This window comes from Macrotis lagotis, chromosome X (genome assembly GCF_037893015.1).
Source record: "Macrotis lagotis isolate mMagLag1 chromosome X, bilby.v1.9.chrom.fasta, whole genome shotgun sequence".
Lineage (NCBI taxonomy): Eukaryota > Metazoa > Chordata > Mammalia > Peramelemorphia > Peramelidae > Macrotis > Macrotis lagotis.
Window position 1 is genome coordinate 537,930,359 of NC_133666.1, and position 24,215 is coordinate 537,954,573.

A 24,215-nucleotide genomic window follows, 5' to 3' on the forward strand; every position below is an offset into this window, starting at 1 on the left:
AGGCCGGTCCTCTGTCTTTACCCTGGTGCTGCTGCTGCCCTTGTACTCTGCTTTCCATTCCCAGTTCACCCATGGTCCTCTGAGACAGACTTTGTTGGTAGGTTTTCTTCTCCTAGCTTCTTTTTTTTGGGTTTTGCTGATCAAATTTCTGTTAATCAGTTTCTTTCATGTTATTTTTGAGAGGAAACAAGGAGCAATTAACACAGTGTCTGTCTTCTCTCTGCCATCTTGGCTGGATGTCCTGATTTGTAAAGTGTAATGTAAATTACAATTATTTATTCCTTTTACTACTCTATGAGCATTTTTATACTGAGTGAATTAGAGTATTCCTCCAATTAGATATATTTTAAAATTACTTAAAAGAAGATGAAATTACTTAGTTTAATTATAACCTCTATATTTAAGGTCAGTGTACTTAAAAATATTGTACATTCTTTATATTAAATTGTAAAATTTCATATATCATATGAGAACTGGCTTAATAATTTCTAAACTGCTTCTAAAGCAATGAAAGAAAAAGAAATCATTATAAAAATTCCAGAACATCTAAGGTAGAACCTCAAAATGCAAGGTAACAACCAATTCCTATAGTAGGGAACAAAAAATTAAAAATGTGTGTATCTATAGAGCGCCAGCCTTGGAGTCATACTTTAGTTCAAATTTGACCTCATACATTTACTAGCTGTGTGACCCTCTACCTCATTTACTCATCTTTAAAAAGAGGTTGAAAAGGAAATGGCAAATCACTCCAGTATCTTTGCCAAGAAAACCCTATATGCAGTCCCAATGAGTCATATATAACCAAAATGACTCAAAACCAATGTATAATTTGGTATCCCAAAAGTCTTAGGGCAGTTTTATATTTTAATGTACATATTTCTTATGTAAGTTAAATTTTATATATCTATGCATATACCATTCTTGGTTATAAAATTATTATTAATATTATTTAAACAGGACTTTGTTTTCTTGTTTAGATCATCCACTGAACATTTTTCAGTCAGTACCATGGATAATGACCTTCACAATATTGGCTTTTATATTAGAAGCCTTCATGGCCAAACATCTGGAGAGCTGGCGCTACAGTTCAAGGACAAGATAGAAGGTTTCATTAATGTCTTGAGGAAATTGTGAGTGTGAACATTTTGTTTTTTATTTGAGAATGACATATATTTATTGGATAATCTGGAGTGACACTGAAAATCTTTTTTGTAGTAGAACCTGGTAGTGCCAATGATTTTTGATGGACTGGGATTAGTGATGATTTAATTTTTGTTGGGTATAGAGTTTATGTGCATAGAGTTCCAGGGAGGGGTGAATATACCAGAAAAACTGAAGAATATACTATTTAAAACAGCTGCAAAGTACTATATATTTTCAGGAGTTTGGAGGTGTATATGAATTTCTCTAATCTACTATCCATTTAAAGAAAAATCAAAGCCATAATCACTTCACTTCTTGAGAATGAATGACTATTAGATAATTAACCTCCAAATCTTTAGAGGTAATTAGAAGTTGAAGGGCACTCTCTTTCCTTTTTGTCCCCCATTCATTATTAATAAATCTCTTAAATTTATAGATTTCTTTAAGTTTTACTTTCTTTAATGTAATTTGGGCTAGAATTAGAACATGGTTGGTTTATTGGACCTAACTAATTGGGCAGAGTCCAATTGCAAAACTTGTACTGTGAATGAAACGAAGATTTCTGGAAGAAAGGCCTAAGGTGGAAAAATAGGTCAGGACTAAGAACTGGACCAAAGGAAAAATATGAAAAGAAGTTTGAGATATAATTTCTGGGTAATGAATCAGTTTATTAATAATGCTAGCATTTTATTAATAAAAAGAGTGATTATTTAGCACCTCTCTCAGAACAAAGACAATTATAGCAGCAGACTCATGGCTTATAAGCTGTGTGTGTATCAGAGGATGGCAATCAACTCTGTTTGGCTAACAATTAATGATAGATGGACCTAATCTAATGAGAGGCTGAGAGAGTGACATCAAGTTACTATTGGGCTAACGGACTACCTCTACACCTAGACCACCCACATCCTTGGTTAACCTAGACAGAGTATCTCCCTTTGTCCAATTACCTGAGTGGAAGACATTGAGCAGGACTTCATTTTCCATTAGAAATCTGATCTAGTTGAGTGGAGTAGCAATGTCCAGAATGAGGAGAACATTAATTTTACTTTTCGTCAGCACTATCCTTGAGAGATAAGTTCCAGAGAAGAAAATAGAACAAGAAAAAAGTGTGGGTTTACCTAATTTAAATAATTGACTGTTAATAAGAGAGAGAAATAATAATTTCTCTCAACAGAGTATTAAACTTGGATTTAGGAGGACCCAAATACAAATCCTGCCCTAGCCACTTATTAATTTTGTTACTCTTTGAAAATCAACATCATTCTCAGTCTTAGTTTTCCTCTTCTGCACAATAGAAATAATAAGGGCACTTTCCTTACAAGGTTGTTGTAATGGTTAAGATGAGATTTTATACAAGCACAAACACATGTATGTACTGTATATAGGTACAGATATATTTAATGTGTGTGTGTCTGTTTATATATATTGTTTTGCAAACCTTAAAGCACTAGATAAATGTTAGCTATTATTACGACTCAATCTAAGCTTAGATCAATAGTAACCTAAGAAGGAAAGTTTTCAAGGTGGTGGGAGGATGGAGAGATAATTTTAGACTATCCATTACTTCAGAGGGTGGTGCTAGATGTTTGTGGAATTTTGTTGCCACTTTGAGATTCTGTGAAACCAATCTTTATGGACTCCTGAAGGAGAGTTTTGATTAATTTACTTTTTTCACACATGTAGATCATATTCTGCTTTAACATTTTAGATACAACATCTAGTATTGGGTTTTAAAAATTATAGGAGTAAAATAGTATACCTAGGGCAAGAGGAAAAAATTCTACTCTTATCTCATTTGATTTCTGACTTGTTTTAAAGTCCTAGACAAATAATTTGATTTTGTAGCCTTGTTTTTTCTCTTTGTGACAACTAGATAAAATTAAAGCAACTTTTTTTTTAGGTTTTTTGCAAGGCAAATGGGGTTAAGTGGCTTGCCCAAGGCCACACAGCTAGGTTATTATTAAGTGTCTGAGACCAGATTTGAACCCAGGTACTGACTTCAGGGCCAGTGCTTTATCCACTACACCACCTAGCCACCCCTAAAGCAAGTTTTAAAAATATATCCAGCAGCTTTAATGAAAAGTTTTTTTTTTTTTTAGCACTTGTAATATTTTCTTTAAAAGTGATATTGAGATATGTGGAGTGGGGTTAGGAGGGTGGGAAGAGGAGATGACCTAAGAAATGAGTGAAGGAAATTCTCAATTTGATTCGTCAACTCCAATTGCCTTGATATGACTCTTGCCTTTCTCATCTGCCAGTTTCATGTCCTCTGAGAAAATTGGCAAGGATTTTATTTATTTTTTCTCTCTCCAATTAAAGATTTTCCCTTCAAGGGGATGATGCATCTGAAGATCATTATGTTTTAGTAGAGCAGTGATGCATAGCCTCTTCCTATGAGTCGAATGAGTTGAAGGAATTGCTCCCTGGAAGAATATCAGAAATTTTGTCATTTGGGCTTGTGCTGTTTGAAATCCCAGAGTATCATACCTCTTGCATCACTTTGCTCTGGTGAAATACTGTTTAAGGAGAGAAATAACTGCTTCAAACTATCAAAAGAGAAGTAGATTTTGGTTTGAGTATAAGGTTTCTATTTTGTTTCTGATTGTATATACTGCAGAAACAATGATTCTCATATAAATGTTGTGTTGTTTCAGTCATGTCTGACTCTTCATGACCCCATTTGAAGATTTCTTGGCAATGATACTGGAGTGGTTTGCCATTTCCTTCTCCAGATGAGTTAACTGAAGCAAATGGGATTTAGTGACTTGCCTGGGTCATGCAGCTAATAAGTGTCTGAGGCCAAATTTTACTAAGGAAGATGAGTCTTTCTGATTCCAAACCCACTGCTCTACCCACTATGTTACCTAGCTTTCCCTAGATGTAACTGTAAAATATAGTGTCCTGTCCTCTAGCAGAGAAAGGTCACAAACAGCTTTTCTAGATGCCAGATTTAACAAAGGTTAATTAATAAGGAATTTTATTCTAGCTGATAATTATGTATGTTGGAGTGGGGGAAAAACGAGGTGTTTTACCACATGCAAGGTAGTGCCTAAATATGATAAATTAATGATAGAATTGTCTTTGGGTTTGCCAGTGATCATTTAAAGCAAACACCATTCTCTATGAGCAGGAATTTGGAAAATGTACAGGTGTATAGTTTGGATATTTAGCCCTAAAGTAGTCAACAGTCTTCAAGGAGCAAATCCAGTATGCTTTGTTTGGTCCTTCACAATTTGGGTTCCTCTGCCCCAAACATGCTCTTTGATTCAGTGACACAAACTAGATGGTTCAGTTCTCAGCTCCAGACATCTCCTCCAGCCATGCTCCTGCTTGCAAAACTTTCCTCCTTTGCTCTGACCACTGACTTCCCAATTCAAGTTCTATTTTAGGGAGCCTACCCCAACCCTAATTCCAGTACCTTCCTTCTATTAATTATTTCCTATTTATTTTCTCTATAGTTACTCTGTATCTGTATTTGTTTGAACATTGTCTTCCCCCATTAGATTGTAAGCCTTTGAGGATAAGGACTTTCTTTTGCTTCTTTCTAAATTCTAGTACTTAGCACAGTAGCTGGTAGAATACATCAGACACGTAATAGATGTTGATAGATTGACTAGATTCCATATTTGTCACCAGTATTCCTTATTCCTTGCCAAGGGAGGTTAAATGGTCACATCACCCACCCAGATGCACATTCATATGAATACCATTAATTGAAATGCAATGCACTAACATTAAGCTGCCATGCAGTGAATAAATATTTAAGTACTTTATGTACCAAGCCCTGTACTGATTGCTAGGGATACAACATAAAATAGAATAAAATAAAAAAGACAAATTCTATTCTCAAAGATCCCATAGTCTAATGGGGAAGACATCATAGAAACAGCTGTGTACAAAGAAGCTATAGATAGGATTAATTGGAAATAATTGACAGAGGGAAGGCCCTTGAAGGCTGCTTGAAGAAGGTGGGGTTTTAGCTGAGTTTTGAAAAGAAGATAGGGGAGGATTAAAAGAATGGGAGACAGTCAGAGAAAATCTCTGGACTGCAGAGATGGGGGGGGGGGTTGTTTATGAAAGAGGCCTATAGCATTGGATTGAAGAATGTTGGACATAACCACTACATATTACAATTGCTTTACCCCAGTGTATCAGGTTGGAGACCTATCTTGAAAGATTAGGGGCATTAGGCTCAATCTCAAATCTCTTGAGATGTAGGGACTTGGGAAAAATTTCTAGATTGTGAATGGGGTCCTGGAAATTTAATTTCAGTTCGTTATTTCCTGGGATTATTTTATCAGATAGTAAAATACTAGGCAAGTTCTACAAGAATAGAAAGAAAAACTTTCTACTTCCCACAAATATTGTTTAATTTGTTATTGTCTAAATTATAGTGACAGAGTTGCTAATCAGAAGTTTGAATTGAGACTTTTCTTAGATGTTAGTCTCTATTTGACTATGTGTGTGTGTATATACATGTATATGCTCACTCACACACACATATATTCTCATGTTTAGATCAGGTATCCATTTATATTGAAATAAATGATATCTCCTTTCCATTCTTTGTGCATCTGCTCTTTTAATTTCTGACCACGGAAGCTGCATGCAATCATGATTTGAGAACTGGTCTTTTGACTTTTCAGCCTACATGGTGCTTAGGCTCTAAATGAGCCCTTTCTTTTAGGCTTGCTGTGCAGTGAATTGATTTATTATTATTATGTGGTTTAGTGTTTTTTATTTTCTTAAATTTTTTTCCTTGGACTTTTATCATCAGTTTCATGATCTATTAAGTAAAATTTGTCATTTCTTTTCTACAGTCTTTCTCTATCTCCTATCTCTCTCCATCTCTATCTTGAGAATTGGTCAGTTTTTCTCCAAGTTCTACTTCTTTGAAAGGAGGACCACTTTCTTAGCTATTGTGACCTGATAGTTGGCTAGAACATTGGGATAAAACTTCTTTTTTAGCTTTAAATCACTAAGCAAGCATTTCCTTATAGCCTAGCATTATATTAAACCCTAGAAATATGAATGCAAAAGGGTGGAAGTTCATGCCTTCTGGTATCTTTTATCATATTAGGAGATATCACACTTTTCAGTTTAAATGGTACCTGATCTATACATGTGAATATATATGTATGTGTGCATGAGTAAGTATATACATGCACACACATATACTTAGTCAGTAAAGAGACTTACATCTAAGGAAATTAGGAATACTTTCTTGAAGGATATAAATTTTTAGCTGTATCTTGAAGGGAACTAGGGTTTCCAAGTTGTCTCTTTTCTTATGACTAATTCTAGCTGTAGCTCCTCCTGTATTTCTGTTTACTGAAACTTTTTGACTTTATGAATTGTTTAGAGTCTGGGACTTCTCTGGATATCTGACTAAGCATTCAAGAGATCCATCTGAAAAACGGTCATTGCTTTCTGTATCTCTGATTTGCTTAGTATGATTTTCTTTTTTTCCCCTTTTTTACTTTTTTCTTTTTTTTGATATTGGACCTTTGATTCCATCAGTGTAGATGAAATCATTCTGATTTCCTCAGGAAACTTTCCTTCCTTCTTTCCTTCCTTCCTTCCTTCCTTCCTTCCTTCCTTCCTTCCTTCCTTCCTTCCTTCCTTCCTTCCTTCCTTCCTTCCTTCCTTTTGATTTTTGCAAGGCAGTGGGGTTAAGTGACTTGCCTGAGGCCACACAGTTAGGTAATATTAAGTATCTGAGGCTAGATTTGAACTTAGGTCTTTCTGACTCCAGGGCCAGTGCTCTATTCACTGCACCACCTAGCTGCCCCCCTCAGAGATCTTCTCAGGGAGCAACTTCCTCTTTTACTTTAGACCCACCTTCTTTACAATTTACAGTCTTAAAGAACTAGCTGAGGAAGTGAAAAGTTAATTCATTTGATCAAGGCCATATAGCTAATATGTGTTAGGAACCTTCCCGTCACTGAGTCCTCCATCCACTAGACCATGTTTTTTCTTCTATGTGAATACAAAGTTAACTTTTATATTAAAGGTCAAATTCTATGTACAAGGAGTTATTTTGCATAAATAGTATATTGTCTTTGAGCTAAAACTCCTCCATCCCTACTAATCATCATGAACTGCCAATTTGTATTTTAGTCTTGTGTCTTTGATAAATTATAAATTCCATTTCAAAGAGTAATGTGCATGCTTAAAATTTATAGGAGATGAAATGGCCCTGTCTTTTCTGATAAATCATAACTTACTGATACTTGTCATAGTAAGCACTTAAAAGATCCCAAAATTTAAAGATGCAACCTACTGGAAAACTTGGGGAATTCCCCAGCAGAATAGGAGTTACATTCATAGGAATTGTCATCTTTAGATATATTAAGTTACTATGATTTTTCAAATTATTTTAATTTAATTCATTTGTATGAATTATTTTTAGCATAATGTGACTACTAGGTAACTTATGGTTTTACCTAGTATTTCATGTTTTGAAATACAGGATATTTTTTAGCATATCATTTTCCTTTACCTCCCATAGCTAAACAGTTTTTATTATTATGCAATATTATTATTGTCATCATTATTTGATAAACATATTAAAAGTTCAAAAATGCTTTTAAAATAACTATTAATTCACTGAACCAGAGTAAAGGAGTAGGTAGGTATATACTTTGAATTTGCCAAATGTAACTGAAAGTTGTTTACCTTTGGAGGATAATGAGACAACTAAGATCCTAGCTGTCTAGATTGGAAGCAAAACAGAAGGCTCTCCCCATGGGTAATGTCCACATGAACTCAATAATATGTTGACATTGAAACATTGAACAAGTGACAGAATCATGTTGAGTTGCTTATAGAAACAATGATATCAAGTAGGGTTTATGATGGGTAATTCAAGCTCAGATCATTAATATCAGAAATTTGAGACAAATTACCATAAAGGAATACAAACTTAAATGATCAATTATGAAAGCACATGCTAGACACGTATGGCTACAAAAATTTAGGATCTCCTGAATGCTTTGTAATATGTGATCTGATGACTAAAATTATACATAATAAGCTTGCTTTCTTATGGAAATTAATTGATGACAAGTCTCTGTATGACAAATGGAGACTTCAAAATATTTCTGGCAATTCAACAAATTACACTGAATTGAAGTGTCATCATAGACTAAACTGTTGCCCACATTCTTCCTGATACAACATTGATACATAAACATTAAAGAACAATGTTAATTTAACAAATGTTACAATGCCAATTGTTTTTTTTATTTCCAAGTTATATGGAGTAAAAAATCATTAAAATGAAGAACTAGAAGAAGAAATCAAACTTAGCAGAGGAAAAAGGATGAAATATATATCTGTCACTCTATCTGCTACTTGATTTGCCCTAAATGTGCTTTCAGGAATGTGTTTACATCTTCACAGTTCTATTCAATTACAAAAAAAAGTTCTTTAACTTCCTGTTCAGTAGAGTACCAAACATCAAATATGAAAGAACAATAATAGAACTTTTTCTTCCTCAATTTTATTAAATGTAATGATAATGATAATAACAACAATGATGGTGATGTTGGATTTGCACACCATACTATATTCTGTAGCCCTCACAAAGATAATGACTATAGAAAGAAAGGTAGCATCATCAAGAACTACTCTTAAGGATGGGTATCAAATAGTTCTTTGGTGGAGGTGGCTTAGGAAATCTAGTGCTTATGGAAAGGCAATAGAAAGATACATCTATATTTGGCTGCTACATGTATTAGAAAACTTGAACATAATATTACTTCCATTAAAGCAACAGGAATAAAACCTTCAGAATGACTTTGGAATAATAGAAAGTATATTCAAAATTCTTGATACCTGGAATCAAGTGTTAAAAATCAATTGTCAAAGCAATTAAGGAAGTTAGAGCACCACAAAAAACAAAATAAGCAATTGTACATTGTTCAAATGCTATATCACAGGGGTATAAAAAGCAAAAGTTTTGTTGTTTTATTGTTTTTAAGACTAGATTTTCCTCCTAAGTGCTAGAGTTTACTCATGACTCTGACCTATTTTGACCAACCCAGAAACTGTGGCCTTCATTTCCAAAGCTATACTTTGTTTCTTTCTTTTCATTTAATCAATCAATCAATCAATTAATTTTCAACCATTTGCACAGGCATATTTTTCAAGTTACAAAATTTCCTTCCACCCTTCCTTCCTACCCCCTTTCCGTCTGCTTATGCTTTGTTCTAAGCTGAACCTGTTTTCCCCTCCTTAAGGCATTTTGATATCTTTCACCCCAACTTCCTGAGGCTTAAAATATTAATATGTAACTTTGGAATGGACAGCAGGTCAGCTTAGCCTACTGCAGCTCAGAACTCCAGAATTCAAGAGATCCACCAATCTCTGCTGTCCCAGTAGCAGGGATTATAGCCATAAAATATAAAAGCCTAGTAAAAGGCAAACAAATTAGACACTCCTTGAGGAAGGTTGATGTGCAAAGTTTTCATTCAGCTCTATGGTAAAAAGAAGTACAATACCACAAATCCATAGAGTAGGCCAAATGTGAAATGGAAAGTTTGTATACTGTTTATATAATGAATAAAAGAAGAATATGTCAAGGGATATGGCAGAAACTTTTTTTTTTGCAAAACTGGAAGGTCACTCTCCACCAAGGAATTTAAATTGCTTCTTTTCTATTATAAGCACAATCTCATATTTCTTCTTTATTGGTTTTTTGATTTTATTGAATTTGTCAGCCATTGTTCCCACTATATGATACCATGAAATATGAAATCTATGTATTTCAATAGACCAATAATAACAGTGCTATTTGTGAAATGTGACTCTGGGGTTATTGATGGTTGACCAATACTATTACAACTGACCTCTCTGCCCTTTTTTCTATGGAAATTTGATCATCCACATGTAATAACAAATGCTTTTTTTTTAGCCTAGGAACAATGCTCTTAATGTCCCATTCCTCTCTCCTTTTCTGCCTCCAAGATCTCCATAGTCCCAAACTGCTCTTGATTCTGAGAGAAATGTTTGTCCCTCTAAATTATAAATCCCAGAATGCTAGTCAGCTCTCAAACCTCTTATTACACAGAAACTTAAAAAATTAAAAAACAAACAAGCCCCCAAACAAAAAACCTAAATCACATTAATAAGATTTAGGTCTGGAAATGAACCTAGACATCATTTTGTCTAACCTTTTATCGAAACCTTCTTTCCATAGATGAGGAAATGTGAATTTCAGAGAAATCAAATGGTTCCTGAATAATTACATAGGTATTGAAGAGAAGACCCAAGATTTGAACCCAGTAAAGTAGAAAAGAATTCTCCCCAAAGTTCAGTAACCTTTTGTAGAATATCATAGTGCAGAATATATGTTGTCCTCTATTTGTTGACAAATTGAAAATATTCATGTCTTGGATAAATTGTTTAAGGGGATAGATAAATAATATATAATGGACACAGATCAACATTTTATTTTCTGGTTTATAAAACCAGAAAGTCCTGCTTTGAAATGCCCTTTGATTGACTATTTGTGTTGATCTTTCTTTGTCTTTACTGTATCCATTTTTTCTCCTTCTTAAGTATTTTAATTATTTGATAGTTTTGAGAACAAGCCACAGAAACTATGCCATCTCATATATCTAGATACTAGGGAAAAATCTCAAATCATGTGTCTCTCTACAAATATGTTAGAATTCACAAAGACCTTATTCATGGAGTTAAAGTGGATTTGCAAACATAGAATTCAATTGTCTTCTTGGGGAATCAAGTTAATAACAAACCACAATATTTTAGATAGATGGATAAGAGTCAGTGAGGAGAGATTTTATGCCAAGTATTAGAATCCCATTTGCTGATATTTTCATATTATATTTTTTAATGATAAAATTGACTATTGACCAATGTGAAATATTATTTTTGTCAAAGATTTGAGTTGTCTACAATAAATTTTCTTTAGAAATATTATCAAATAATTATATTTTGGGAAAAAAGAGGAATATCCTTTTTAAGGAATAAATAGTTGATACAGTGGATAAAGTGTCAGACTTAGTCTCAGAGACTAGCTGTTTGACCTTGGGCTAGTCATTGAAACCCTGTTTACCTCAGTTTCCTCATCTGAAAAATGTTCTGGAGAAGGAAATGGCAATACGCTACTGTATTTGTCAAGAAAACTCCAAGTAAGGTAACAAAGAGACAATTGAAACAACTGGACAACCAAAACCTTTTCTAAGTGTGGAATGGAATGTATTGCTTTTTTTTCCTTTTTCATTTGTGAAGGTAATGCATTTCCCTAACAAGAGGGTTGAAGATTCTTGGATGTTGTCAATAAGTGGTGTTTAGTTCAACCCATAACCTGAGCATGTGTCTAGAAAATAAATATTCAACAAGTGGTAGCACAGACATGGAGGGAAGCTTACAATTGTGTGTGTCTGAGTGTCTGTGAGGTACAGGAAAAAATGAAGTCAGAAGATCAATTCAGAAGTAAATTGAATTATTTTTCCCCTGGTCGGAGTAAGTTCATCATAATTTCATTTTATTTTGTCTGTAAACTTTGATATATTTCTCCTGGTAGAACATCCTTGAGAATGGGAAATATTTATTTTTTGCCCTTTGTATGCCAGCACTTGGCAGATCAAGCTAAAACCAGGTGACTGCTTGTTAGGTTCACTGGGATTCGAACTTGGGCCTCCATTATCTCCATAGTGCCAAACTATAATTTTTTTTTGCATTTTATATACATATTTTGTTAAACACTTTTACAAATTAGTAATTTTTGGCATGAGGAGTTAGGATCAGGGGAAATAACTATATGAGAGATAATTTTTATAAAGTGTTTATCAGATTTGGTAGGGGTGTTTTTTTCTGTGTGTTTTGTTTTGTTTTGATTTTTTTTTTCCTCTGGTTGGGGATAATATAGACCACTACAACTTGTAGTGGTCTATATTATCCCCAACCAGAGGAGATGCTTACATCAAGGTTGTTCATCTCATAATGTTGTTGATGTATACATTGTTCTCTTGGTTCTCCTTTCTCTCAGTATCAGATCCTGTAAGTCATTCCATGCTTCTCTAGAGTTCAATCATTTATGGTTTCTTATAGAACAATAGTATTCCATAGTATTCATGTACCATAACTTATTTAGTAATTCCCCAATTGATGGGCATCCCCTCAATTTCCAATTCTTTGCCACTACAAAAAGAGCTGCTATGAATATTTTGGAAAATTTGGGACTTTCCCTATTTTTTACAATTTCTTCTGAATATAGTCCTAGAATTGCAATTTCTGGGTTAAAGGGTATGAACGATTTTATTGTTCTTTGGGCATAGTTTCATATTGCTCTCCAGAAAGGTTGGATCCATTCACAACTCCACCAGCAATGCATTAATGTTCCAGTCCTCCCATAACCTCTCCAACATTGACCATGTTTTTCCTTTTACTTATCTGGGTTAATCTAAAAAGTATGAGATGATACCTCATTGTTGTTTTAATTTGCATTTCTCTAACCAATTTGGAGCATGTTTTTCATTTCATTATATGTAGATCTAATTCCTTCATTTGAAAACCTGTCTATTCATACCTTTGATCATTTATCAACTGGGGAATGACTCTATATAGTTTAGAAATGAGACCTTTATTAGAACTCCTAGTTGTACAGATTGTTTCTCAGCTTTCTGCTTTTCTTCTAATTCTGGCAGAATTGATTTTATTAGTGCAAAAACTTTTTCCAGTCTGCTCTTGATATTGAGAGAGAAATGTTTGTCCTTCTACACTAAAAATCCCAGAATGCTAGTCAGCTCTCAGACCTCTATTACACAATGAAACTTAAACAAATAAAAAATAAATGAACTCCAGAAGAACAACAACAAAAAACCTAAAGCAAGTTAAAGAATTTAGGCCTATTTACTCCCTAGACATCATTTTGTCTAATCCTTTTTATCATAGATGAGGAAATATGAGACTCAGAGAAATTAAATGGCTCATAGGTTGTATTAAGGAATCCATCTCTGAAAATTTGTATTTCTGTGAATTTCAGGTCCTAGTTCTGAATCTCATCCCTGGAGAAGTTGCCTATTATTTTCTAAGCCTTACTCTTTCCACTTGTAAAATGCAAGAATGATTGCCTAACCTACCTTACAAGGACATACTATGGGGAAAATATTTTGTAAACTAAGGCACATTTATAAGTTACTGTTAATAAAACAAATTATTGTCTCAATCAGTCCCTCAGAAATATTTTATTACACACCTGATAATACACCTGAAAACAAAAACAAAAAAAATTGCCTCCCTGCTTTCAAAGGACTTACATTCTACATGGACAATTAACAAGAAAATCAGAATATGCAAGGTAATTGCAAAGCAAATGAAAAGTAATCTTAGAGTGGTTGGCAGGAGCAGTTGGGAGAACTAAAAATGGCCTTCTAGGTAGAATATGTGGTGCTTCAGCTGTTTTGAAGGAAACTCGAAATTCTAAGAGGTTGGGAAGAACTGCATTCTAGGTGGGAGGGAATAGTCAGTGCAAAGTCACAGACAGGAGTATTGTGTTTGAAAAACAGTAAGTAGTCCAGTGTGACTGGATCGTAGAGTACTGAGAGCAGTAAAATAATAAGATGAGAACAGTCAGGAGAGGCCATTTGTAATCAATATTAAATGGCAAACAAATATATTTAATCTACTGGAGTTTATTGAACAAAGTTGTGACTTAGGCTTTAGGAAATTCACTTTGACATCTGAGTAGATAGAAAATGGGAAAGAGACTTGAGGCAGGGAAGGTCAACCAGGAATCTATTACAATATAGATTTTTTTTTTTTGGATTTTTTTATTAAAGATAGTATTTGAGTTTTACAATTTTCCCCCAATCTTGCTTCCCTCCCCCACCCCATCCCACAGATAGCACTCCATCAGTCTTTACTTTGTTTCCATGTTTTAGCTTGATCCAATTTGTGTGTGATGAGAGAGAAATAATATCCTTAAAGAGAATAGAATTCTCAGGGGTAACAACATCAGACAATAAGATATCTGTTTTTTTTCCAAATTAAAGGGAATAGTCCTTGTACTTTGTTCAAACTCCACAGTTTCTTATCTGGATACAGCTGGCACTCTCCTTTGCAGACAGTCCAAAATTGTTCCCCAATTGTTGCACTGATGGGATGAGCAAGTCCTTCAAGGTTGAACATCATTCCCATGTTGCTGTTAGCATGTACAGTGTTTTTCTGGTTCTGCTCATCTCACTCAGCATCAATTCATGCAAATCCCTCCAGGTTTCCCTGAAATCCCATCCTTCCTGGTTTCTAATAGAACAGTAGTGTTCCATGACATACATATACCACAGTTTGCTAAGTCATTCCCCAATTGAAGGACATTTACTGGATTTCCAATTCTTTGCCACCACAAACAGGGCTGCTATAAATATTTTTGTACAAGTAATATTTTTACCCTTTTTCCTCATCTCTTCAGGGTATAGACCCAGTAGTGGTATTGCTGGGTCAAAGGGTATGCACATTTTTGTTGCCCTTTGGGCATAGTTCCAAATAGCTCTCCAGAAGGGTTGGATGAGTTCACAGCTCCACCAACAGTGTAACAGTGTCCCAGATTTCCCACATCCCTTCCAACAATGATCATTATCCTTCCTGGTCATACTGGCCAATCTGAGAGGTGTGAGGTGGTACCTCAGAGAAGCTTTAATTTGCATTTCTCTAATAATTAATGATTTAGAGCATTTTTTCATATGGCTATGGATTACTTTGATCTCCTCATCTGTAAATTGCCTTTGCATATCCTTTGACCATTTGTCAATTGGGGAATGGCTTTTTTTTAAAAAAAATATGACTCAGTTCTCTATATATTTTAGAAATGAGTCCTTTGTCAGAATTATTAGTTGTAAAGATTGTTTCCCAATTTACTACTTTTCTTTTGATCTTGATTACATTGATTTTATCTGTGCAAAAGCTTTTTAATTTAATGTAATCAAAATCATCCAATTGGTTTTTAGTGATGTTTTCCAACTCTTCCCTAGTCATAATCTTTTCCCCTTTCAATAGATCTGACAGGTAGACTAGTCCTTGCTCTTCTAAATTGCTTATAGTATTTTTTTATGTCTATATCTTGTAACCATTTGGATCTTATCTTGGTAAAGGGTGTGAGGTGTTGGTCTCATCTAAGTTTCTTCCATACTAATTTCCAATTATCCCAGCAGTTTTTATCAAAGAGGGAGTTTTTATCCCAATGGCCAGACTCTTTGGGTTTATCAAACAGCAGATTACTATAATCCTCTCCTGCTTTTATACCTAGTCTATTCCACTGCACCAATCTATTTCTTAGCCAATACCAAACAGTTTTGATGACTGATGCTTTACAATATAATTTTAGATCGGGTAGTGCTAAGCCACCTTTGTTTGCATTTTTTTTTCATTAAGCTCCTGGGAATTCTTGACTTTTTATTTCTCCATATGAATTTACTTACAATTTTTTCTAACTCAATAAAGTAATTTTTTGGAATTTTGATTGGTAGGGCACTAAACAGATAAGTTTAGTTTTGGTAGAATTGTCATTTTTATTATATTAGCTCTACCTATCCATGAGCAGTTGATATTTGCCCAGTTATTTAAATCTGATTTAATTTGTATGAGAAATGTTTTTAATTGTTTTCAAAAAGATTCTGAGTCTGTCTTGGCAAATAGACTCCCAAATATTTTACACTGTCTGGGGTTACTTTGAGTGGGATTTCTCTTTCTAGCTCTTCCTGCTGTTTCTTACTAGATATATATATAGAAAAGTTGAGGATTTATGAGGGTTTATTTTATAACCTGCAACTTTGCTAAAATTGCTAATTGTTTCCAGTAGTTTTTTAGATGATTTATTGGGATTCTCTAGGTAGACCATCATGTCATCTGCGAAGAGTGAGAGTTTTGTCTCTTCCTTCCCAATTCTAATTCCTTCAATTTCTTTTTCTTCTCTAATTGCTGATACTAACATTTCTAATACAATATTGAATAGTAGTGGTGATAATGGGCACCCTTGTTTGACCCCTGATCTTATTGGGAATGCCTCTAGCCTCTCCCCATTGAATATAATGCTTGTTGATGGTTTCAGATAGATACTGCTAATTATTTTAAGGAACAGTCCATTTATTCCTACACTCTCTAGTGTTTTTAATAGGAATGGATGCTCCATTTTGTCAAAAGCTTTTTCAGCATCTATTGATATGATCATATGATTTTTGATAGGTTTGCTGTTGATATAATTGAGTATACTACCAGTTTTCCTAATATTGAACCAACCCTGCATTCCTGGAGTAAATCCTACTTGATCATAATGTATTATCCTTGTGATGACTTGTTGTAGTCATTTTGCTAAGATTTTATTTAGGATTTTTGCATCTATATTCATCAGAGAAATAGGTCTATAGTTTTCTTTCTCTGTCTTAACTCTTACTGGTTTAGGTAACAGTACCATATTGGTTTCATAGAAAGAGTTAGGCAAAGTTCCATCTTTCCCTATTTTTCCAAAGAGTTTATATAGGATTGGAACCAATTGTTCCTTAAATGTTTGGTAGAATTCACTTATGAATCCATCTGGCCCTGGAGATTTTTTTTAGGGAGTTCAATAATGGTTTGTTGGATTTCTTTTTCTGAGATAGGGTTGTTTAGGTATTTAATCTCTTCTTCATTTAATCTGGGCAACTTATATTTTTGTAAATATTCATCCATTTCCCTTAGATTATCAAATTTATTGGCATAGAGTTGGGCAAAATAATTTCGAATTATTACTTTAATTTCCTCCTCATTGGTGGTGAGTTCACCTTTTTCATTTATAATACTAGCAATTTGGTTTTCTTCTTTCTTTTTTTTAAATCAAATTGACCAAAGGTTTATCAATTTTATTGTTTTTTTCATGATACCAACTTTTGGTTTTATTTATTAAGTCAATAGTTTTCTTCCTTTCAATTTTATTAATTTCTCCTTTAATTTTTAGAATTTCTAATTTGGTATTTGATTGGGGATTTTTGATTTGTTCTTTCTCTAATTTTTTTAGTTGCATGTTTAGTTCATTGATTTCGTCTTTCTCCAATTTATTCATATAAGCATTTAGAGTAATAATATATCCCCTGAGAGTTGCTTTGAATGAATCCCATATGTTTGGGTATGTTGTTTCATCATTATCATTATCTAGGATAAAATGGTTAATTCTATAATTTGTTTTTTGGTCCACTCATTTTTTAAAATGAGGTTATTCAGTTTCCAATTTGTTCTGAGTCTATATCTCCTTGGCCCAGTATTGCATATGACTTTTACTGCATTGTGATCTGAGAAAGATGTCTTCACTATTTCTGCCTTTCTGCAGTTGATCATTAGGTTTTTATGTCCTAGTACACGGTCAATTTTTGTATAAGTTCCATGTACTGCAGAGAAAAAGGCATATTCCTTCCTATCCCCATTCAGCTTCCTCCATAAGTCTACCATATCTAATTTTTCTAACAATCTATTTACCTCCCTAATTTCTTTCTTGTTTGTTTTATGATTCGATTTATCTAGATCTGATAGTGGGAGGTTGAGGTCTCCCACTAGTAGAGTTTTGCTATGTCCTCCTGTAATTCTTTCAGCTTTTCCTCTAAGAATTTGGGTGCTGTCCCACTGGGTGCATATATATTCAATATTGAAATGACTTTATTGTCTATGGTACCTTTTAGGAGGATAAAGTTCCCTTCCTTATCTCTTTTAACGTTTTTTTATTTTTGCTGCTGCTTTGTCCTGAGATAAGGATTGCTACCCCTGCTTTTTTTACTTCAGCTGAGGCAAAATATATTTTGCTCCAACCTTTTACCTTTACTCCATATGTATCTCTCTGCTTCAAATGAGTTTCTTGTAAGCAGCATATTGTAGGATTCTGGTTTTTAATTCACTCTGCTATTTGCTTACGTTTTAAGGGAGAGTTCATCCCATTCACATTCAAGGTTATGATTACTAATTCTTTATTGCCCTCTGTGCTATCTTCCCTCTGTTTGTATTTTCCCCCTTTCCCCCCCCCCCCTTTATCCATATTCCCCAGTAGTTTGTTTTTGAATACCACCCCTTTCAGTGTGTTTGCCCTCCTATATCACACCATCCCCTTTCTTTCCCTTTTTCCCTTTTCCCTTCCCTTACTTTTTTATTTCCTCTTATTTCCCCCACTCCCCTTCCCTTTCTCCGTCCCCCCCCTTCCCTTTTCCCCTTTTAATACTTGAAAGGTTAGATGTTTTGTAAGTTAATTGAGTATATGTAGGTTGACTTTTAGCCAAGTCTGATGAGAAGAAGATTCAGGTTTTTCTCCTCTGCTCCCTTCTTCCCCTCTATTACCATAGGTTTTTTGTACCTCTTAGTATAATGAGATTTGTCCCATTCAATCCCCTCCCTCCTCCCATCTCTTTCCTGTCCCCCTTTTTAGGGATATATTGTATTTTTTAGATCATTCTATATAGGTCATCGAAAATTCTGAGTGTCTGTCCCTTCTAGTTCAGTATATTCTATTGAATAGAGTCAAAATTCCTGAGAGTTATTAGAGTCTTTCTCCCAAGTGGGGTTAAAGCCAGTTACATCCCATTAGATAGCAGTCTCATGGATAGGTCATGGATGTCCATCATTTCTGGCTAGGTATATTCTCTCTGTTAGAGTTACCTTTCTCAGGATTTATGATAGTCTCTTCCCCCCCACCCCCATTTTGGGATATAGCCAGTTTCAACTTACTGGATTGCATTTTTTTCCTTTTACCATCATCCCTTTTTTTACCTTTTCATGTGTCTCTTGAACCTCCTGTTTGATGTCCAAATTTTCTGTTTAGCTCTGGTCTTTCATCAGAAATTTTTGGAATTCTTCGATTTCTTTAAATGTCCATCTTTTTCCCTGGAAGAGAATGCTCAACTTTGCAGGAAAGTAGATTCTTGGCTGCAATCCAAGCTCCCTTGCTGTTCAAAATATCTCATTCCAGGCCCTTCGATCCCTTAATGTTGATGCAGCCAGATCCTGAGTGATCCTTACTGTGGCTCCTTGATATTTAAATTGTTTCTTTCTGGCTGCTTGCAGGATTTTTTCTTTTATCTGATAGATCTGGACTTTGGCCACAACATTCCTTGGTGTTTTCCTTTTAGGATCTTTTTTCTGGTGGGAATTGATGTACTCTTTCAATAACTATTTGCCCTCCAATTCCATGATATCAGGGCAGTTTTCTATCACTAGATCCTTTAATACTAAGTCTAGCCTTTTTTTCCTCTTCAATGTTTTCAGGAATTCCTATAATTTTCACCTTTCCCCTCCTCGATCTATTCTCGATGTCAGTGGTTTTGTTGATGAGGTATTTTATATTTTCTTATATTTTTTCTATTTTTTGATTTTGTTTAACTGAATCTTGCTGTCTCATGGAGTCAGTTTCTGTAGACTCCATTTTTTTTGGGGGGGAGGAGTTTTCTTCATTAACCTTTTGCAACTCCTTTTCCAATTGGTCAATTCTACTTTTGAAAGAGCTTTCCATTTGACCAATTGAGGTTTTGAGGGAATTAATTTCTTTTTGCATTTGCTCATTTGAGGATCTGAGAGAATTATTTTCATTTTATAGTTGTCTAATTGATGATCTGAGATATTTATTCTCCTTTTGTGTTTGTCCAGTTGTACTTTCTAAGGTATTAATTGTCTCTCCCAAATTTTTAAACTCCTTCCTTATTTCTTCAAGGAAGTCTTTCTGTGCTGGAGACCAGATTGTATTCTCAGAGGTTCCAGGTCTCTCTGAGTTGGGGGTCTTTCCCTTCCAGGAATTTTTCTATGGATCCACCTTTCCGCTGACCCTTCTTCATTGTGCTAAGACCTTGAGTTGGGGGCGGGGCTGGTTCACCAGGGCTTGGGATCGCTAAAGGCTCTACTGATTGCAGTTTCTCTGGCTGGCCAGTAGGAGGCGCTGGTTGTCCTCTCTGGAGTGTCTGTGCCTTTGGTTGTGAGGCCTTCTCCCTTTGCCGGAAGGCAGGAGTTGGAGCTATTGAATTCTTTTGCCTTCAATCAATGGTGGGCTTTACCCTGGCCTGAGGTCATTCCTCAGCTGGGCTGGTTCTTCTGCTCACACACCTGGGCCTGAGGCAGAAGTAATTTGCCTTTGTTTGAGGAGAGGCCTCTGTGCAATGGAGGTGTGGGCTCAGAGTTTCTCAGACCTGAGGAGCCCAGGGATGGTGTCTGTGGTTCTCCTGCACCAGAACTCTTCCCCCAGCCTGGTCCAGGAGCTCCAGGTGGACAGCACCAACACCAGTGCCTCTGCTTCCCTGCGGACCCAAGCCCCTTTCGTCCAGCCCCACCGCTGATCCAGCAGGTCCGGCTCTCAGGCCCTCAGACTCCAGGTTCCAATTCAGCTGTTAATCTGGCTGATCTCAGGCTGCGTGTCCCTTGGAGCCCAGACTCACCCGCCGGTACTCAGCCAAGGCTGCTGCGGGAGACAAATCCTGAGGTAGATCTTCCTTTCCTGGCTTTTCTTTCTGAGTTTCCTGGTTTGGCTTAATTTCAAGAGGTTTGTTTCATGTGATAGATGGGGAAGAGATCAGGAGACTTTAGAACTGTGCTTGTCTTCTCTCTGCCATCTTGCTATATCTACAATAGAGATATTATAAGGCTTTTTTTATTGTAATGTAGATATGACAAAATTTTTGCTTCTGGAAAAAGTGTTATGTTAATATGTGAGCAATTGCAAGTCCAGAGGAAGCATAACTCTCTTGTGGCAACCTTTGGAAAGATGAATGATTTTAATTTCTAAGAGCAATGTGATATTTACTTTCTTCCTAAAACATTATAAGGTCCTGTAGGGCAGGAACTATTTTTTTTTAAATTTTCATTCCTCCTACTTTATATAATACTCACTACAGAGTAGGTACTTAATAAATGCTTGTGGTTATTACACAACAATAGGTTTATTATTAAATAATAATTAGCCAAAGTTTAAATCTAGTCCCACTTATGTATTAAAAATAAATTGTGGTTCTGAATCCCTCTGGAAATTCTTTATTCACTACTTATTCACCACTCACTTTATTCACACACACACACACACACACACACACACACACATATCAGCATCAGTGAACTCACAGATCCATTCAGGTGTCATGGGACCTTTGAATTCAGATGAAGATAATGACTTGTTTTTTTCTTTACCATCATCATGTCATTCCTCTTGTTCATTGTAGAGCAGTGGCTTTCTTTAGTCTTCTGTTTTTGAGTAGTGGTTGCTATCTTCCTTGATATGGAAAAGGGAAAAAAATGGAAGCAATGGAAAATGCAGTTTTTTTTTTTAAAACTTCCATGGAGTAGACTGATCAAGAATTGCTTTATAGCTTGGATGAAAATTCTACTACCAACATTTCTGCCACTTTCAGGTAAGCTGCCTTTTCAATGGAACAAAGAAAGTCAGCTGCTGTGATAAGCTAATTTCATAAAAAGTTACTCACAGCACTCTAAAGTTTTGTATACAGTATATACACCAGTGGCTTCAAATATAGGTTATGAATATAATCTCAGGAACAACATGACTCATATTTTATCAGTTTTACTAACCATTTTAACAGTATAAAAGGGTTGGGGCAGCTAGGTGGTGCAGTGGATAGAGCACCGGCCCTGAAGTCAGGAATACCTGAGTTCAAATCCAGCCTCAGACACTTAATAATTAACTAGCTATGTGGCCTTGGGCAAGCACTTAACCCTATTGCCTTGCAAAAACCTATGAAAAAGAGTATAAAAGGGTTCTGAGACAAAAAGTTTGAAAGTTGCTGTTCCAGATAATTTCTTGAATTGTTTCATATGTGCTCATTTGATCTTCCCAATTAGATTTTCAGGTTTTTAAAGGTGAAACACAGGTACCTAATTTTATATATCCATATCCTTGTAAAGGGGAGGGAGGTTTTGCAGAATACAGAGATTACTCAATAAGTAGTTGTTCATTGATTGACATACATACACATAATTGAAATTTGCAAACCTTTTTAAGCGGAAGAAAAATTGGTTAATAAATTAGGTTGCATAAATGTTTTCATAAAAAGACTCAATGTGTTAAAACATATAGCAGCATGTTGAACCCATATAAAGCACTACACATTCTGTTTTTAATTTTTGAAGGGAAAATTTTTTCTATACTTTTAATACACAAAAATGTTTGATTAAGTTCATGAGTAGACAAGATAGGAGGACAGTTGCATGTGCTAGTAAAATGAGTGTTCTTCATGATTGAATAAATGTAGTCATGTAAGCTTATTTTCTGTAAGCTTACTGAAAGGATCTTTAGGACAATTCTAATAATAAATAGAATAATAGGAATGATATGAATCTCATTCTGTTCCCACATATTTTTGATTTCTTTTGTTAATTCTATATTTTGAAAGCCTTTCATATTATTTAGCTTGACAAGTAAAAGTAATTTTTTTGATATAGTGTTGAAACCATTGTTCACAAATGTTTTTTCTATCAATTCTACATCTGGGTAATTGTGGGTAAAATTCTGCCTATGATAATGATCCAGTTCTAATACAGTTTATCAGTTGTATTCTCAAGGATACTTGACATTTGAAAGCATTTGTATGGGGATTTATAATAACAGATAAAGTTTATTCTAATTGTTTCAATAAGTTTTGTTATTTTGTTTCAGTTATGACACCCTTTCAAGAACCTTATAGTAATAGCTATTATTTAATATAATGGACTTCTTATGTATAATTCTAGCTAGGGGTCATCTCTTGGCAACTAGGTATTTAATAGGACCATTTTTTTTGTAGTCTGCCATGAGATTTTTCAAATTTCTCACACTTCTATCTTCAAAATACATTAACATTAATAAATGTTTAAGACTCCTTAAAAACAATCCATCTCTACAATGTGATATTGATAATCTTGAATTGTCACCATAAATTCATTTGTTTTTAACTAGTGAATTCATAATTTGATGCCATTTTCAATGCTTTATAAAATTGACATATTGATGGCTGAATTCATGTAGATATTTCCCATAAAGGACTTTTCAGTCTAACTCTTGAATCTCAGCTCTTTCATAGACTCCATCTGGAGGCAAAAACACTTTTGACAATTCCAGAAGCACTGTCTTATTATCAGCTTTTAAAATTGACTAATGGAGTGATGTCCGTCTCTCACAACAATATTTTTGATGTTTTCAAAGTTTTTTCATGGTCTCTGAGATGATTATGATAACTCCATTGTCTTGTGCAGAGAAAAATGGAAATTACTTAAGTTTGTCCATATTAAAATAAGGTTAGAATATATATTTATTAATAATATACTAAATTTTCAAATATATATTTTAGTTTTATATGGTAGCAAGGTATAGAGAAGCAGCAGCATGAAATGAAGATAAGAAATTGGGAAAGGCTAGTTTTCTGGCCTATTGATTTATCTAAGAAGAATATCATCTCTTATGGTACATGTTATCAATTAAAGTTGAGGACCAGGTTTTAGCTATTGCTCCCCATTCCTGAATTCCATATATACCTTGACCCTAAATATACTACAGTATGTTCACAGATAAAAACTTCAGTTTTTCAAGGATCTCAGCATGGTAAGTGTGTCTTTCACTAATACCAATAGATGGCATCTCCTCTGACTAATATTTTGATTTTCATAACTTGGCGGGGCTCTGGAATAGAACCTTAGTTAAGAGAACAGATAAACATGTAAAGAAAAACTTAAGCTAATGTTTGAAGGTTTGGATGAATAGGACTTTGTAGTAGTAGAGCTAAGAATGGATAAGCATAATTAGAGAAATTGAGGAGATGTACACTTAGAACTAAAATTTAATGAAAGATGGTCAAGGATAGTGAAGAAAAAAATTCACTCCATAGTCCTATTAAAATCATTTTCCTATCAGTTTGCTATTGTTTGGAATTAACCTTTTGCATATATTAAATGCCTACTATATACCAAGAACTGACCTAGTACAGTGGAACCATTTTATAATGCTTTAAAACTTAGGGTATCTAAAAAAATTATGGATTGATTTTGGATGTTTTTAGTTCATGATATTAATTTAAAAACATGGGAAAAATATGCCTTCATAAAATAATGCAAAAAAATGAGAA

At 34.6% G+C, this 24,215-nt stretch overlaps 1 protein-coding gene across 1 annotated transcript in view; it reads left to right on the plus strand.

Annotated features, from left to right (window-relative positions):
• Window positions 1-1,008: 1,008 nt before the first annotated feature.
• The window catches only part of CNBD1 (cyclic nucleotide binding domain containing 1), a 568,311-nt gene continuing 545,104 nt past the window's right edge, over window positions 1,009-24,215 (plus strand). Inside the window, exon 1 of the mRNA XM_074206508.1 lies at window positions 1,009-1,130. Coding sequence (XP_074062609.1) covers window positions 1,009-1,130 — 122 coding nt within the window. The remainder of the gene's footprint in view (window positions 1,131-24,215) is intronic.